The 19,304-nt window shown below is 46.2% G+C and overlaps 1 protein-coding gene, 1 long non-coding RNA gene and 1 pseudogene across 2 annotated transcripts in view; 1 reads left to right on the forward strand and 2 right to left on the reverse strand.

The window, feature by feature from the left end:
* The window catches only part of LOC142563964 (juvenile hormone acid O-methyltransferase-like), a 55,883-nt gene that overhangs the window by 24,692 nt on the left and 11,887 nt on the right, over positions 1-19,304 (forward strand). The window contains exon 2 of the mRNA XM_075674719.1: positions 6,415-6,979. Coding sequence (XP_075530834.1) covers positions 6,455-6,979 — 525 coding nt within the window. The 5' untranslated portion in view covers positions 6,415-6,454. The remainder of the gene's footprint in view (positions 1-6,414; positions 6,980-19,304) is intronic.
* LOC142563401 (uncharacterized) lies at positions 18-1,634 on the reverse strand (annotated as a pseudogene).
* On the reverse strand, positions 1,735-3,687 carry LOC142564931 (uncharacterized). Its single transcript, XR_012824714.1, has 3 exons — positions 3,333-3,687; positions 3,074-3,249; positions 1,735-2,409 (listed from the first exon to the last, which is right to left on the reverse strand). It is a non-coding gene; the product is annotated as an uncharacterized LOC142564931 (long non-coding RNA).

The following is a 19,304-nucleotide window of genomic DNA, read 5'->3' on the forward strand; positions in this document are numbered from 1 at the left end:
AGCAGTGTTTACTTGTGAAGCATGTTCTTTTTTTATTAACGAACTGTGGGCACGTTTGCACAATACAGCAAAAATAAAAAAAGCTGCCCAAACATTTTCTTCTGTTCAAAGCACTCACACAGTCTTGATGACAGGACCTTGTAGGTTAGCCAGCACACTGCACACATGCACTATCTTGTCGATGTGATACTTGAGTTCTGGGGTTAGCCTTCCATTCAAGATTGGAAAAACTCTTGATGCGTTGGATGCCCCTCTCCACACGAATGCGGTGAGATGAAACCTTATAAGTTTCTTCCATCTCCGCCTTGGTAAACTGCTCGTTGGCCTTTGCAAATGGTGGTATGACAAATGTGACGTCCTTACTTTTCAAGTCGCACTTTACATGGGGAAAACCTTTGTCCGCCATCACCATATCCCACGGTTCCAGCAGGTTAATCAATCCAGAGTCGGCGATGATGTATGTGTCGCTCGACCTGCCACCAAACACATCCTGAATGAATGTTATGTAGCCGGATGGCGTGATCCCAACTAGAAATTTCAGTGTAAAGCCGCTCTTGTATTTGCTCCAGCAGTTTACCCTATCTGCAACTTTACCTGGCTTCTCAATTCTGACTTTCGAACAGTCTACAATAACTCTACAATTGGGATAGTTCAGGCGGAAAGAGAAAGGCATCGATGCTTGTACCACGTCCCTCGAAAACCACTTGATCCACCCTCCGGTGCTGACGGACAGGACATCCAGAGTGACATAGAAAATGCGCGACGCGCTAGTTCGATGTACGCCGAACAAAACGCCTAATGCAGAAAATGTGAGGTCATGCTTCATCTTCATGAGAAACAGCAGAAGCTTGCTGTCCACCGCCAGGTCCAAGTATCTCTCGCCACGCACCTGTAAAATGAAAGGTATTTTGTGAGAACAACCTTTACAGTAGTGATGAAACCAACCTTCAAAGCTTTTTTGTTCTTACTAATTCAGAAACTTCCACAATTTTGCAACGAATGTTCAGCTGATTTAGTGCTTTAGGTGTATGAATGGTTTCTTCAAACAGTCCAATGTCTGAACACAAGCAGGCGGTATTTTGTTGCGGGTAGAAATCCCTCCCAAGTTTGTTCAAGCTCCTCTGGCCTGTGCATCTGGCACATTGATGCAAACACTCCTGTGTAGTGCTGTTTTGTGTCTCACGCGAACGCTCTTATCTGAATGTTGCAGTTTACGATGTTTAAGTTAATCCTCCTGGCGCCTTGTGCGACCGCATTGTCAAAGGCAAGCTTGAAATCACCAGAGTATGAATTTAGACATATGTTTCTCTTTCATTCTCCAACCACAGAGTCCGAAATTAGCAATCCTGATGCAGTTGATGGTCTTGTTCACTGTCAAAATGTTGTTAGGCTTGAGAAGACCAGGGGAACTTGCACTCTTGGCTTATGGGATCCCAACCCATCTGACACGCCTGAGGTTCAGTCACTTTGCAAAACTTTTCTGGGATCTATATTTGGAACTCAAAATCTGTTTTCATAAATAATGTGACACACTCATGCTCGAGGACCATGCTACGGGTAAACACACGCTAGTTGCCCATTGAAGTGCGTTGTGAAAGGATTAAAAGGTGCGCCTGATCTCACTGCACCACCATCTCCTTCATCAAAAGTTCAACAGATGTACGCACAATGCCAGCGTTTGAACCCAGCAAGCGTGCGGACTGGGGAAGGTGCCGCAAGAATAGCTCGCACAAAATTGGAAGCTGGCTCTCGTTTGCGGAGTGGCCACCCAGCAAGTGACGCAACCGGTGCAGGAGTTGCGACGGTCATTGGTCGCCGAGTTCCTCAGAAAGGAGCTGTTGAAGCCTACTCTGTTGCGATGGGTTGAGGCGTTGCAGGACCGTGAGTTTCAGGTAGTCGTATGCTATAGCCGAAGGCGTACCCTCTAGCAAGTCGTCTATGGCATTAACGATGTCGGATGGTAGCGCGGCGGCGACGTGCAGGTACCTTGCTGTCTGTGAAGGGATGCGTCGGAATTGAAAATGGCCCTCTACTTGTATAAACCAAACTCGAGGATTCTTGTGTCAAATGATAGGAAGCTCAAGCTCTGCGGCCATGACAGCTAGGAGACGTAATCGTGGCGTCTTCTCTGTCAGCAGCAGTAGGAGCAGCATCATCCATGGCAGTGTTCTAAATAAACGTAAATGCCCTGGGTCACCACTTGTTGCGTGCTCGGTTTAGCGGAGGGAATTAATACACGTTTTGAGCGGTTGAGAACGGAAATTCGACTGGCTTTATTCCACACTAAAAGCGGGCTTGTCGAGTGGCTGTGGCTGTGGTGGCTCCCTTGTCGGGCAGTCACCTCACTTTCAAGAAAGAGCAGGCGGCAATTATTCCCACATGGAGGCCAGGTGAAGTAACGTGAGTTTCCTAGAAGCGGGGACAACGTGTAGAAACAGATGGTCACTACGCATCAGTTATTGCTCACAAGTGTAATAGCACTGTGGCGATTCCAACAACAATGTTTCACAGCCTAGACATGTGGTATCTACAATGAAAACCACCTGCATATTGCAATTTGCTTGCATAAACGCGGAAATTGCCTACTTTGTCCCCTTCTTTAGTTACTGTTGTGAGCAGACGTGCCTCAAGAAGCTGGGTGGGAGAAACATCGAGCACGTGCTCCCTCCCCCTCTACAGTACACCCACCTACATCTCCCTTCCTGCCCTGATCAAATGCGAGGCCATTGGTCCCCGGAAATAATTCCTGGCTATGCCACTGGTGCATATCTAAGCACGGGATGGCTGTACGTGTGTCTTGTAACCCCTTTCTTTGTCTGCGTCAGCTAAAACAAACGCCATTTATACGACACTGTAATTTCTCACATTTATCTTTACACTTTTATCGTTCATAACAGTAGGCCTGAACAACTGTACCTGAAAATTATCAGCTGGTAAAAGACATACTAGCTAGCTTTAGGATGAGGTAAATTGGCCTTTCGGAAGGAACAAGCTTCCTAGCTTATGCCTAATTAAGGTGATTTCCATTTTGCCAGCAAGACTTTTGCAATAACAAAAACTGTCGCAAACGTACGGCCTGATCACCACTGTGCCTCTTAAAAACATAAGCAGCTCGAAAGGCCAGGCCGTGTTGACAGACTCGACGTCCTTGGCGAGCGCCGCTCTTTTGGGAGTGCATGCAGCCGTTCAAAATTATGTTAAATTGATCGCGCAGCAATTTCCACTGCTATTGCGCCAAGTCCAGGGCCACTGCAAAGACATATGCAAAGGTGTTTAGTAGACAATTGTTAGCACAAAAGGCTGACAATACGTTGCCTAATCTACAAGCTTACCTTGCTTGCCCTTTGATATCTGGCAGGAAGGTGGCCAGCACTTCTCTCCACACTGCCGCTTTCACGTTGCGGTCTTTATGCTGCTTGTACGAGGCCATGTATAATGGGGGCCGACGTTTCGCTTGGGCGATAATTATTTCATTATTAATGCAGCCGGCTGCAGCTGAAACGTTCAAGAGCTGCCACGATGGACTACCGAGACGCGCGCAGAACGCCGATCCCAATGCACGCATCTTTCTTGCACAGCACGCGAAAAAGTAGTTCTGCAAGTCACATTGTTTCGCCGTGGTCACGTGAGGCGCGTCACGTGGGCGTAGAAATCCTAGCAGCACAAGGACACTACGCCTACGCGCGTCGGCACGCGACGCAGCCTCCGCCGTGCACACCCAGATGCGGTTTGCCGAGTGCAGACAAATTCCAACGTGTATACGCGTTCGAGCGCTCTCTAGCCAGATGTATACATCTGGCTATTAGCTTCGAGAACGACCTAGAGGGGCGCTGCGAGCGGCGCTCGCGTGACGTCAGGGCACGGACTCGCACCTGTCGTCTGCTACAGTTTGAGCGGTGTCCGGGCGCCTTCTGCAGTGTTTCCGTTTGTTCGCTCTCGTGCCCAATGCTTGCATACTTATGAGGGGCCCCTCCCATATATATTTTACGATGTCTTCGTTTGCGAAAATGTAATCAAGGAGCTTATTTCCTAGACGACAATACATTTCTCGAAGGCAACGCTATAGTGCCACCTGGGGGAGCTCAGACCAGCCCATTACGGGTTTTTTATGCGCAGATCTACACTTTTCAGTGGTAGCTCTAGTGAATAATAAAAGCATAGACGCAAAAGCACAGAACATAAGAATCTAGTTAAGATTTCATACCCACCATGGTGCAATATGCGTGTCACAATTAAACGCTGAATATATATGACTTCTACAACATTTATCTTGATTTTAACCCGCTAAAGCATGTTTGTTCACGACGAATAGTTGACGGTTTAATATCGAATTTGTTTTTTTCACAGAAACCCTCGGCAGTAACACAAGGACTTAACTACCATTGCAATTTAGATTCGGCCAGCACCACTTGCGTTTTCAACTGGTTCTCAATATTAAGTTGTTCTTCACCGGTTAAATTTAAGTGGCGGTAACTTGAAGCAAAGCTGATTGAGGTTTACACCTGTTTGCAGCTCACAGAAAGGAATGTACCAATATTTATTCCCTTTCCGTGCTACACGTTCAACTCACTTGAGCAATTTACTGGTGCTTCTTGCTTGAGAAACAGACATGATAAATCTGTTTGGACAACTGACACAGGCTGCTCCGGTCAAATATTTGAGTGAAATATGCCTTTTGGACCGGTTCGCTGCAGCCAGCAAGAAGCCGAAGGCCCATTCATTAGTAGCGTTGCACATATTTAAGATATCATTGTTCCCCAGTGGAGGTCAAGTGTTCATGTGAGACTTGTGGTGTCTTCTTTAAGAGGCGGGTACGCGAGGTTTTCGTTTATGCACTGACGAAGCAAATAGCTTTTAGTCTGTGTAATTAAACAACGCAGGATCCAGACATGTTGAGGCCGAATGTGTTTACATTTTCCATTTTAACGCAGCCTAAGCTGCGCTGTAGTGCCTCGAATATGCTATAGCCATTGCAATTGGAACTGTAAAGAGGTACTTCATGGTTTCAATTGGAAGTTATAGTGAACTGCCGGGTTTCGCGAACAATGCGCGCATCACCATAACGACAGTCGGTTGCTTCCGTTGCGGGAGAGGTGTGCCATATCGTCGATAAAAGCTACTGAGGGTCACAATGACACATTTCATCGCTTGCATTTGGTTACTTATCGATCTTAAACACGAATGTTTCCTTCATGTGATTGCTGTTATGGTATTCGTGAAGTATGTTTATACTATTCACGATGCGCCGTCGTGTTAACAGCCAATGCGTTTTTGGGTGCCTATTTCAGAGAACGGTGAAAGTAGTACCAAACCTTTTCACACGAAATGCGCGCCTATCTCTTCCATTTAGGCCTTAATACAGTTGCCACATTTGATTAGAACAACTCACCAGACTGATAAGAATTATGATGAAAGCTTCGCTGGGCAGTGTCCTTTTAACACGGATTTATAGTGTTGACACCAAATATCAAGGTATTTCTTCCATGTAAAATGCTGTGTCTCTCATACTTAGGTAGTAAGGGAATGTTAAGTGTTTAGAGGAGCACCATAAATAAGTTCGCGTGTTGAACTTGCAGGCGATATTTTTAAGCAAAGTTTATGAAAAGACAGGGTGTATATATGCATTGCAAGACAAGTAGACCCCTTCAGCGTTACATAGCTTGCGATATCCAAGTCGCAAACTTTTATGACTCACGCGGTTTCAAAGAAGAAACTGCGGTCCACGCATGGCAACAGAAATAATCCGAAATAACCTTGTGTAAGTTCGGCGCAAGCCGCCAATACCCCAAGGACGCACCCAGAAAACGAACGCGCGCGGAAGCCGAGCGAGCCGGAGCGAGCGGCGTCCTGGCCGTGACGTCACTCGCGAGAGGGCGCCACTCCAAATTCTCGCCGCTAATAGAGCGCTCGGGAAGGACACACCTCCTCCTCTCCCACGGCCCTCTCCTCCTGTAGCGGCTGCACCATAGGGCTCCAGCCGCGGGAGAGGAGGATGACAGTGCTCTGCTACGCCCTCGCTCGCACTGCGCTGCGCACAACAAACTTATGACGAACTGACTTATATGTACAGCAACCTCTATTACCAGTTCACATCTGCTGGTTAGCAGCTTGGATCACTACAGAATTACGCAATAAAACTATAAATGCGGCCTGAATATCTTCACTGCAACAAGTGTGCGCCTTCAAGCGCATCATTAATTTAATAAAGCGAGTAGCTTCCTAGAAGAGTTCGCATATGCACTTAGATTGGCCATAACCACCTATGGTCTCTACAGTCTTGTCAGTAGTTTCTTTTTTCGGTTTGCAGTTCAGTTCCGGTTAATACACTGGTAGTGTAGCGTTAAACTTTCTTGGCAAAGCAAATTGTTTTTGTATTTTGCTTCACTCCGTTACTGCATTTCTTTTCCATTTCAGAATACCAGCACTTACCATAGAGCTAAAATCCAGCGAGAACATGACCAGCGTTTCGAAGAATCCGAGATACGATGCCGGCCTTTACGCAAGCAATAACGAGGCACAGCGACAAATGAATGTTCAGATTCTGGAGTTATTCAACATGACCTTTGCTCCAAGTAACACGGAGTGCGAACAGTTTCTCGATCTCGGCTGCGGTACGGGCGACTTCACTCGCAGCGGCCTTCTTGCAAGCTGCCCACCATGCCGCAGAATCGTCGCAGTGGACGCGTCCGACGAGATGCTGTCCTACGCTCGGGAAAACTCCGCGCACAGCAGTATCGTGTTCGAGCACCTTAACATCAACGACGATGTGGCTGACTTCGCCGCTAAGTACGGAACTTTCAGTCGCGTCTACTCGTTCTTTTGCCTCAACTGGGTGAAAGACCAGGCGAAAGCGATGAAGAACTTGGCGAGCCTGCTCGCACCTTCGGGCGAATGCCTTCTGGTATTCCCCGCCTGGTCGCGTACGAGGATGCTTTGGAGGAAACTCGGACGCCTTGAGCGGTGGAGCAAGTATGCGCAGGTGAGACTGTCAGTGCTTGTTTGTTGCGCGCACGGATGTTGCAGTGTAGTCAGGCGTGTTCAGTCACCTGCTCCTGAATTGGCGCTATCACGCAGGAGTTGTGTGCCTGATTGAAAGATTTTCGTTAATTTATTGTCCGCAGGTTCAAGGAAGCTTTGGAAACGGAACCTACACAGAAACCTCGATCGGGCACCACTGTTTGAGGGCGGTTTATCAAAATTTTCTATTTGACGTAGCTTAAAGGAGCCGAAGACTCTGTGCTGAGTGCATCAGCACGTACAGTAAGTACACGGACAGTAAGTAACGGACAGTAAGCTGATCGGTCTATAATTTTTCAAGTCTTTGGCGTCCCCTTTCTTATGGATTAGGATTACGTTAGCGTTCTTCCAAGATTCCGGTACGCTCGAGGTCATGAGGCATTGCGTATACAGGGTGGCCAGTTTCTCTAGAACAATCTGTCCACCATCCTTCAACAAATCTGCTGTTACCTGATCCTCCCCAGCTGCCTTCCCCCTTTGCATATCTCCTAAGGCTTTCTTTACTTCTTCCGGCGTTACCTTCGGGATTTCGAATTCCTCTAGACTAATTTCTCTTCCATTATCGTCGTGGGTGCCACTGATACTGTATAAATCTCTATAGAACTCCTCAGCCACTTGAACTATCTCATCCATATTAGTAATGATATTGCCGGCTTTGTCTCTTAACGCATACATCTGATTCTTGCCAATTCCTAGTTTCTTCTTCACTGTTTTTAGGCTTCCTCCGCTCCTGAGAGCATGTTCAATTCTATCCATATTATACTTCCTTATGTCAGCTGTCTTACGCTTGTTGATTAACTTCGAAAGTTCTGCCAGTTCTACTCTAGCTGTAGGGTTAGATGCTTTCATACATTGGCGTTTCTTGATCAGATCTTTCGCCTCCTGCGATAGTTTGCTGGTATCCTGCCTAACGGAGTTACCACCGACTTCCATTGCACACTCCTTAATGATGCCCACAAGATTGTCGTTCATTGCTTCAACACTAAGGTCCTCTTCCTGAGTTAAAGCTGAATACCTGTTCTGTAGCTTGATCTGGAATTCCTCTATTTTCCCTCTTACCGCTAACTCATTGATCGGCTTCTTATGTACAAGTTTCTTCCGTTCCCTCCTCAGGTCTAGGCTAATTCGAGTTCTTACCATCCTGTGGTCACTGCAGCGCACCTTGCTGAGCACGTCCACATCTTGTATGATGCCAGGGTTAGCGCAGAGTATGAAGTCTATTTCATTTCTAGTCTCGCCGTTCGGGCTCCTCCACGTCCACTTTCGGCTATCCCGCTTGCGGAAGAAGGTATTCATTATCCTCATATTATTCTGTTCCGCAAACTCTACTAATAACTCTCCCCTGCTATTCCTAGTGCCTATGCCATATTCCCCCACTGCCTTGTCTCCAGCCTGCTTCTTGCCTACCTTGGCATTAAAGTCGCCCATTAGTATAGTGTATTTGGTTTTCACTCTACCCACCGCCGATTCCACGTCTTCATAGAAGCTTTCGACTTCCTGGTCATCATGACTGGATGTAGGAGCGTAGACCTGTACAATCTTCATTTTGTACCTCTTATTAAGTTTCACAACAAGACCTGCCACCCTCTCGTTAATGCTATAGAATTCCTGTATGTTACCAGCTATATTCTTATTAATCAGGAACCCGACTCCTAGTTCTCTTCTATCCGCTAAGCCCCGGTAGCACAGGACGTGCCCGCTATTTAGCACTGTATATGCTTCTTTCGGCCTCCTAACTTCACTGAGCCCTATTATATCCCATTTACTGCCCTCTAATTCCTCCAATAGCACTGCTAGACTCGCCTCACTAGATAACGTTCTAGCGTTAAACGTTGCCAGGTTCATATTCCAATGGCGGCCTGTCCGGAGCCACTGATTCTTAGCACCCTCTGCTGCGTCGCAGGTCTGACCGCCGCCGTGGTCAGTTACTTCGCAGCTGCTGGGGACTGAGGGCCGGGGTTTGATTGTTGTGTTCATAGGAGGTTGTGGCCAAGTACTGCACCAGGGTGGCCAATCCTGCTCTGGTGAGGGAGTGCGTTACCGGTTCTGGTCACCGGGATCAGGCCACACTCCAGGCCTGTTTGTGCAATTTTATCAACACGCGGATTTTTTTTTTTTTAATCCGGTGGAAAATTGCCGGCACCGGGATTCGAACCACGGACCTCTTGCACGCGAGGCGGGTGTTCTACCTCTACGCCACCGCTGCAATCCATTATTAGCATGTAATATCACAGAATTTCAGTTTTTTTAATAAAAAAATTCGTATATTTGCAGCACTGGCGGACGGGGACAAGTTGTCGATAATCCGTGATAAAACATCTTGCCGAGCGAGTAAATGAGAGTCTACGCAGCCTTGGTAATGAAGCACTATCGCAAGACTCATTCACACAATTTCCCGTCGGTTAAGTGGCACTGTTGTCAAGTACAATTTTTAAATTTCGCTCACAATGGTGATGCAAACTTGTTACGACGAGAAAAATCTTTTTTTTTTTCAGTGACAAGCCGTTTTTCTCGAACATTAGTTGCACCACGCTCTATCACGCTTCGCAATCGTCAAGCATGCTTTACACTATTTTCTTGCAAGTAAATCTCATTACTGCTTCACAATCCAAAGTATCCTTTCTTTTAATTAGCATAGGGCTATCTTATTCAACGCACTGTCAGGCTACCGAAGAGCAGGTGGCCCTACCCGAAATTTCAAGTTGGCCTACCGCCAAATTTCAGTTAGCTCTCCCCCAAATTTTAGTTGGCTCACACCCGAATTTCAAGTTGGCCCACCCCCAAATCCCTCCCCCACATTTTTAATTGGCCCACCCACAAAGTTTATGGTGGCCTACACCTCAATTTCAGTTGGCCCGCACCCAAACTTCAGTTTACCCACCTACAAATTTCAGGGCACGGCAGCATCTTCACCATGCGGTTCCCTAATCACTTCGTTTTCCTTGTGCAGGAGAGGATGACGGCAGTGTACCCACTCTAGTTACCGCGGTCCTGTGGTGCTGCTGTACCCACGGCTGAGTGACTTAGCGTTCGAATGCGCTTTGTTTTTGAAAAAAAATTGTTGTTGCTAGGTGGTGACGTAGAGACTAACTCTGGATCTGACCTGGTCCAAATTTCCAAGCAAATGAAAGATATTTCCACTGACATTAAATAAATTAAGGAAAAAAAGAGCGGTAGACAACGGCAACACGCTGCACGCTCTAGGCGCGCTCGAAGATAAAGTTTTCTGCCAAGATCAGATATATTCTAATAACACCATAATCCATTCGCTTGAGCAGAGAATTGAGGAACTTGAGAATTACAGCCGTCGGTCAAACCTAATTATTCATGGCCTAGAAGAAATGAGAAAGAGACATGTGAAAAACTTGAACACGCTGTCAACAAATACATTATAAAAAGTATTCTTCGGCTGCAGCCAGTTGAAATTGAACGAATTCATAGACTGTGCACATACGCCCCTAACAAAGCAAGGCCAGTAATTTTGAAGTTTCTGGTTTTTAGGCAGGATGGGGGGATTCTAAAGAAGGACTTCAAGCTCAAGGATAATAAGCTAGCTCTAGGGGAAGATTTTTCTCGTGAAACTCGTGAGACAGATAAAAAGCTTTGGGACAGCACCAAACCCAATCGAAAGAAAGAAAAAGTTGGGTTAACATTCACCAAGCTTTATATTAACGACATCACTTATATCTGGATCGTTGAAAATGATGCAAGAGTTCCCTTGCAAAAAAGCGACGACAAAGTAAACCGACCAAATACTCGAAAAGCTCAACCGAAGAGATAACTTTACTAATCATAAACGCTCTGAGCATAGTGAGTAAAACATGACTCCTTGAAGAACTACTGCTTGATCAAGAACCACGCATAGTGGCTACCACGGAAACATGGTTCACGCCTGATATCTTCAGTGAAGAAAAAACGCCCCCCCCCCCCCCTCAGAGTACGCAGCGATTCGGAAAGATCGGCCCATGTGTGGTGGCGGTGTATTCCTGCTGATAAGCAAACTCATTCCTTTTGTCCCGCTTTCCTATGGGCACTGAGGCGGTATTCTGTAAGATTAATTGCGATGGCGTTGACGTAGTCACCGAGTGTGTTTGCAGAAGCCCCTCGTCGGGGCATGAATGCATTATAGCCGCTCAAGGGTATCTTCAGAGGCACGCTCATAATCCTCGCCTGATCGTCATGGGTGACTTACCCATGACGATCCCTACCCGACATCGATTGGAATATGCGCTTCAGCTCACAGTCCTCAGAAACACTAATTAAGTTAGTGTTAAATTTCAGTGTACACCAAATTGTGCTAAACCCGGCCAGCATAAAAGATGAAGCAATAAGCATATTCGACCTTACATTGATTTGTGATCAGTTTCCGTTAAATAAAACGGTCGTTAATATTATTCCAGAGATGTCTGATCACCACATACCAATCTGCCTGCTCCAACTTGGAGTTTGCCTAATAACAAGCGTGGGTAATCAGTGTATCAATTTCCATAAAGCTAATGATGCTAGCATTCTGGCCAACTTCGCTCACGAATTTGAAATATTTTGAGACCTCGCTATGAATCGGACGACTGATGCTAACAGCTTATGGTCGAGCTCCAAGGCTGCTGTTATGTATTGCGTGACGCATTTCGTAACACTCAGGGCCACAAGAATAGAAGCCTTGGATGATCCGCGAAGTAATGCACGCAAAGCGCAAAGTGAATGCGTCGTGCAATCAAAATGAAACGCAATAATCCCACAGGCGAGTCTAACTTGGCACGCGCTATTGTAGATTTCAAACAAAAAGCGAAACTGGCAAGAAGGCAATACTGTAAAGCTCATGATGCTAGCATTCTAACCTACTTAGCTCACGAATTTGAAATCTTTTGAGACTTAGCTATTGATCCAACGACTGATGTTGTGGTCACATCAAAAAACAACTCTCGCGGATTTCAGAAACATTTTCGACCCGGCAGAGAAACAAATTCCTCTCTAACAGACGGCGAAAAAATCGATCAGGCTAATATGTTCAACTATTATTTTCAGTCTGTCTTTACTAACGATAACGGTGTCGTGTCACTCCCCCAGTCACTCCTGTTTCATTAGGGCCCATCCAACCGTTAGTGATGAGTGACTAAGGAATTCTAAACCTTCTATGAGTCTTGATCCCAGGAAAGCGTATGGCCACGATGATATCGCAAACGGTTTTCTGTTACCATATGCAGATTGGTGCAGTAAATATCTCGTCATCATTTATCGCAAATCTATTGAAACAGCTAAACTGCCATCGGAATGGAAAATACCAAAAGTAATACCAATCCATAAAGCAGGAGATACCGCAGCCCACTGTAATTTCCGACCTATATCACTCACCAGTAGATCGTGAAAGTTGCTCGAGCACATTTTTAAAGCATTTCTATTTTTTTTAAATAACAACCTTCTGTCTCACCATCAACACGGCTTCAGGAAAGGATTATCTACCATAACTCAGCCAACCGAAGTAGTCCACGATCTTGCGCTTAGTCTGGACAATCGTAGACAATGGACATAATTATGTTTGATCTATCGAAAGCGTTTGATCGGGTGAGTCATAAGAAACTAATTTCAACACTACAAAAGACAATTGAGGGTGGAGAAATTACGAATTGGGTGAAACACTTTCTAGGCGACCGAGCACAGTTCGTGGTATTCGAAGGTGCATCATCAAGAACAGCTTCAGTTAACTCAGTAGTTTTCCATAAATTCGTCCAGGGACCATTATTGTTCCTCATTTTTTTAAAATGACATCACGGCTGACGCAGACTGAAAAATTAAGCTTTTCGCAGACGATTGCGTCGTCTACGCTGAAATTGATATTCGTCATGATAACTCGGCATGAAACCTTTCACTAGGCAAGATAGCTCACTGGTGCGAGGAGTGGGAAATGTCAGTCAATATATCAAAAATAGTCTGTATGGTGATAACAAGCAAAAATGGAACCATCCGAATTTACTTGCATAATTAACAACCCACCATTGCAACGAGTTACGCAGCAGAACTATCTCGGTGTTACCTTGATTTCCAATCTGAAATGGGATATGCAAATTAACAACGTCAGAGCAGCGGCTCTGCATAAACTGTCTCTCCTAATAAAGCGCCTACATTCGTACCCACGCATACCTCTAAACCTAAACAACATTCGTGCGCCCAATCTTAGAGCATGCTAACACTGTATGGCTTCCGCGTAGTGTCACTAATTTAGTCAAAATTGTACGGGTACAAAGGAAGGCCATTACGTTTGTTCATAACAAGTACAAGCGAGCCGACTCGCCCACTAACCATTTAGCATTTTTCGGACTACCTGCACTCGAAACAAGAACAATACTGGCACATCTGAGGCTTCTGTACCAACTCCTGCATAAGCACAGCCGGATCGATGCGTCTAAATACATATTTCCTGTAGAATATCGAACACTAAGAAACAAACATGTGTACACTCTCAGAAAATACGCTTATAACAACAATTGGTTGAAACATTCCTTTTTTCCACTGACAATCAGTGAATGGAATAGGTTGGACCTATTCATTAATAACCCAGAAGCCTTTGCGTATTTCACCTGGAAAATTGAAAGTATGCTTATTAACGAGTCTTCCGTACATTCATTTTTTATGTATTCTCTTTCGTAGCAAAGAGCAAATTGGCTGCTTTCAAGGTATGTGCGCATCTTTTGGCGTACATAAATTGCTCTGCTGTACTGTTTTTAGATAACTAGAGTTAGTTTCTGTTTAAGAATAGGTATTCTTTTTATGCTGTCTGCCAAAATATGTTATGTTCATTTTATTGTAGTGCTAATTCCCTCCTGCTTAGGTCTTGAAACAGACTGGCAGTATTGTCCATAAAAATAATTTCAAGTTGGCCGACCCCCAAGTTTTCTTAGGCCGACACCTGAACTTCAGATTGGCCCACACACAAATTTTAAGTTTGCCCACCCCTGAATGTCAACTTGGCCCACTTCCTAATTTCAGTAAACCCACCCCCAAATTTCAAGTTCGCCCAGCCAAAAATATCAAGTTGGCCCACCCACAAATTTCAAGTTGGCCAACCAACATAATTTGAGTTGGCCGACCTCAAAATTTCAGCTGGACCCCCCCTACTGTAGGCTTCCCCATGCATTATCTATGGATCCCTATGCATCCCTATTGGTATTATCCGGTCATGTTTTTTGTTTCAATTGTTGCGGATCGCTTATAAAGCTGCCAATCATCTTCACTTACACTATCATAACAAATAAATGTTGTAACATTGCAAATTACCCGTTTTTGTGTCATTACAGTTTTCGTTACAGTTACAGTTTACATTTTGTCATTACATTACAGTCTTTACAGTTTTCGTGTATTGAACATATCTTGCAGCGATAGTCACTAAAAGAATGCTTACGCATTAACACACGCTGGGAGTACCTACTAATCAGCAGGCATATCTTCGCACTTCCACGTTTCCACTGCAAGCGTACCGTGCGTGGTTTGCTGACAGCAGACGCTGCCCTGGAGGCCCTTCCCTCGCACACCCACCTGGCGTAAGAGGCAGTCCAGCAGGCGCTTGTCTATCAGCCGTATGCAGTTATTCTAGCGGCCTATAGATGACTCAACTTGCGAATGTGCTTCCCCTTCCTGCCACTCTAAGCAGCCTTCGTAGAGCACAGGCCACGTGTTCGCCTGTTACCTTTCAAGGAACGTGGCGCGCGTCCTCCGCTGTGATTGGTTGGCCTATTCGGCTAGAGAACAGCAACGAAGCAAGCATGGTCATGAAAACCCGGCGAGATTCGCAGAGAAAAGTGCCGATTTTTAAACTCCGGCAGAACAAGCCTTACGATGAATGTCGATATTAATGCGATTAACATTGAACCAATGCAGCGACACACCCTATTGCGACCGCCGAAATACTTCATATATTAGGCGTACATGCATTCTGGTTCCTTTCTCGGGATTCCCCTTTGGACGCGCTGGACGATATTGTGGCACAGCCGCGATGTTCGGGCGGGGCTGCCGTGAGAATATGCATTCAAACAAGCAATTGTTTGAATATATATGTGACATGGGCTCGATTTCGCCCAACGTCAGAGAAAGTGTAAAGTATTTTTTTTTTTTGTTATAGAGTAACTGAACGTACTCAGCGGCACATAGCCAGTGACCGAAGTTAGGTTGAAAGAAGTTCATTGAAGGGTGCCACATACCCAATTTCTCATACTCAGGGATCCAAGTTGGCGCGAGTGGTTTATTGAAGCGCGCCACATACCCAGTGTCCGAAGTTAGGTTAAAGGAAGTTCATTGCAGAGGGGCGCATACCCCGTTCCTTATACCCAGTGACCCAAGTTGACATGAGAGAAGCTTGAAAAGAGGATCGAAGTGGTAACATACCCGGCGTCCCAAGTGAGGGTGAAAGAGGTAAATTGAAGAGCGGCACTTAACTTGTCCCTCATAATCAGGGACCCAAGTTGGCGCGAGAGGTTTATTGAAGTGCGCCACATACCCAGTGTCCGAAGTTAGGTTAGAGGAAGTTCACTGCAGAGGGGCGCATACCCCGTTCCTTATACCCAGTGACCCAAGTTGACATGAGAGAAGCTTGAAAAGAGGATCGAAGTGGTAACATACCCGGCGTCCCAAGTGAGGGTGAAAGAGGTAAATTGAAGAGCGGCACTTAACTTGTCCCTCATAATCAGGGACCCAAGTTGGCGCGAGAGGTTTATTGAAGTGCGCCACATACCCAGTGTCCGAAGTTAGGTTAAAGGAAGTTCATTGCAGAGGGGCGCATACCCCGTTCCTTATACCCAGTGACCCAAGTTGACATGAGAGAAGCTTGAAAAGAGGATCGAAGTGGTAACATACCCGGCGTCCGAAGTGAGGGTGAAAGAGGTAAATTGAAGAGCGGCACATAACTTGTCCCTCATAATCAGGGACCCAAGTTGGCGCGAGAGGTTTATTGAAGTGCGCCACATACCCAGTGTCCGAAGTTAGGTTAAAGGAAGTTCATTGCAGAGGGGCGCATACCCCGTTCCTTATGCCCAGTGACCCAAGTTGACATGAGAGAAGCTTGAAAAGAGGATCGAAGTGGTAACCTACCCGGCGTCCGAAGTGAGGGTGAAAGAGGTAAATTGAAGAGCGGCACATAACTTGTCCCTCATAATCAGGGACCCAAGTTGGCGCGAGCGTTTTATTAAAGTGCGCCACATACCCAGTGTCCGAAGTTAGGTTAAAGGAAGTTCATTGCAGAGGGGCGCATACCCCGTTCCTTATGCCCAGTGACCCAAGTTGACATGAGAGAAGCTTGAAAAGAGGATCGAAGTGGTAACCTACCCGGCGTCCGAAGTGAGGGTGAAAGAGGTAAATTGAAGAGCGGCACATAACTTGTCCCTCATAATCAGGGACCCAAGTTGGCGCGAGCGTTTTATTAAAGTGCGCCACATACCCAGTGTCCGAAGTTAGGTTAAAGGAAGTTCATTGCAGAGGGGCGCATACCCCGTTCCTTATGCCCAGTGACCCAAGTTGACATGAGAGAAGCTTGAAAAGAGGATCGAAGTGGTAACCTACCCGGCGTCCGAAGTGAGGGTGAAAGAGGTAAATTGAAGAGCGGCACATAACTTGTCCCTCATAATCAGGGACCCAAGTTGGCGCGAGCGTTTTATTAAAGTGCGCCACATACCCAGTGTCCGAAGTTAGGTTAAAGGAAGTTCATTGCAGAGGGGCGCATACCCCGTTCCTTATACCCAGTGACCCAGGTTGACATGAGAGAAGCTTGAAAAGAGGATCGAAGTGGTAACATACCCGGCGTCCGAAGTGAGGGTGAAAGAGGTAAATTGAAGAGCGGCACATAACTTGTCCCTCATAATCAGGGACCCAAGTTGGCGCGAGAGGTTTATTGAAGTGCGCCACATACCCAGTGTCCGAAGTTAGGTTAAAGGAAGTTCATTGCAGAGGGGCGCATACCCCGTTCCTTATACCCAGTGACCCAAGTTGACATGAGAGAAGCTTGAAAAGAGGATCGAAGTGGTAACATACCCGGCGTCCCAAGTGAGGGTGAAAGAGGTAAATTGAAGAGCGGCACTTAACTTGTCCCTCATAATCAGGGACCCAAGTTGGCGCGAGAGGTTTATTGAAGTGCGCCACATACCCAGTGTCCGAAGTTAGGTTAAAGGAAGTTCATTGCAGAGGGGCGCCTACCCCGTTCCTTATACCCACTGACCCAAGTTGACATGAGAAAAGCTTGAAAAGAGGATCGAAGTGGTAACATACCCGGCGTCCGAAGTGAGGGTGAAAGCGGTAAATTGAAGAGCGGCACATAACTTGTCCCTCATAATCGGGGACCCAAGTTGGCGCGAGAGGTTTATTGAAGTGCGCCACATACCCAGTGTCCGAAGTTAGGTTAGAGGAAGTTCACTGCAGAGGGGCGCATACCCCGTTCCTTATACCCAGTGACCCAAGTTGACATGAGAGAAGCTTGAAAAGAGGATCGAAGTGGTAACACACCTGGCATCCGAAGTGAGGGTGAAAGAGGTAAATTGAAGAGCGGCACATAACTTGTCCCTCATAATCAGGGACCCAAGTTGGCGCGAGCGTTTTATTAAAGTGCGCCACATACCCAGTGTCCGAAGTTAGGTTAAAGGAAGTTCATTGCAGAGGGGCGCATACCCCGTTCCTTATACCCAGTGACCCAAGTTGACATGAGAGAAGCTTGAAAAGAGGATCGAAGTGGTAACATACCCGGCGTCCGAAGTGAGGGTGAAAGAGGTAAATTGAAGAGCGGCACATAACTTGTCCCTCATAATCAGGGACCCAAGTTGGCGCGAGAGGTTTATTGAAGTGCGCCACATACCCAGTGTCCGAAGTTAGGTTAAAGGAAGTTCATTGCAGAGGGGCGCCTACCCCGTTCCTTATACCCACTGACCCAAGTTGACATGAGAAAAGCTTGAAAAGAGGATCGAAGTGGTAACATACCCGGCGTCCGAAGTGAGGGTGAAAGCGGTAAATTGAAGAGCGGCACATAACTTGTCCCTCATAATCAGGTACCCAAGTTGGCGCGAGAGGTTTATTGAAGTGCGCCACATACCCAGTGTCCGAAGTTAGGTTAGAGGAAGTTCACTGCAGAGGGGCGCATACCCCGTTCCTTATACCCAGTGACCCAAGTTGACATGAGAGAAGCTTGAAAAGAGGATCGAAGTGGTAACACACCTGGCGTCCGAAGTGAGGGTGAAAGAGGTAAATTGAAGAGCGGCACATAACTTGTCCCTCATAATCAGGGACCCAAGTTGGCGCGAGAGGTTTATTGAAGTGCGCCACATACCCAGTGTCCGAAGTTAGGTTAAAGGAAGTTCATTGCAGAGGAGCGCATACCCCGTTCCTTATACCCAGTGACCCAAGTTGACATGACAGAAGCTTGAAAAGAGGATCGAAGTGGTAACACACCTGGCGTCCGAAGTGGGGGTGAAAGAGGTAAATTGAAGAGCGGCACATAACTTGTCCCTCATAATCGGGGACCCAAGTTGGCGCGAGCGATTCATTGAAGTGCGCCACATACCCAGTGTCCGAAGTTAGGTTAAAGGAAGTTCATTGCAGAAGGGCGCATACCCCGTTCCTTATGCCCAGTGACCCAAGTTGACATGAGAGAAGCTTGAAAAGAGGATCGAAGTGGTAACATACCCGGCGTCCGAAGTGAGGGTGAAAGAGGTAAATTGAAGAGCGGCACATAGCTTGTTCCTCATGCTCATGGACCGAAGTTGGCACTACCCCTCTTTAATGCCAAGGGCATTAAAGAGGGGTAGTGGTAAATACAAAAGAATGAAGAAGACAAATACAGTTGGTTACATGAGTGTTTAAATGGCACCTGTATATACAATATTAGCTAAGGCTTCACGGAACTGTTCATAATTAATAAGGCCTACAACTTCGGCGAGAAGATGGTTGCATTCACGTGAGGTTCGCGGCAGGAATGATTGTGAAAAACTTTTAGTGTTGCATGACAAAATGCCGACTTTGTACTGATGATCAATTTGACCGGATGCATAAATTGAATGGGGGATGAGGTTATCCCGTAGAGTATGATGGTGGTACAACTTGTGGAAGAGGGTAATACGAGACACTTTTCTGCGAGATGCCAGCGATGGGAGGCAAAGATTAGATTTTATGTTAGTTATACTCGCTGTGCGGTTGTAGTTAGCAAGAATAAAACGTGCAGAGTTATTTTGAACCATATCGAGGTCAGTGAGTAGGTTTTCAGAAGCAGGGTCTCATACCGGAATCACGTATTCGAGTTTGGGTCGTATTTAAGTTTTATA

The sequence above is a fragment of the Dermacentor variabilis genome, chromosome 11 (genome assembly GCF_050947875.1).
Source record: "Dermacentor variabilis isolate Ectoservices chromosome 11, ASM5094787v1, whole genome shotgun sequence".
Classification (NCBI taxonomy): domain Eukaryota; kingdom Metazoa; phylum Arthropoda; class Arachnida; order Ixodida; family Ixodidae; genus Dermacentor; species Dermacentor variabilis.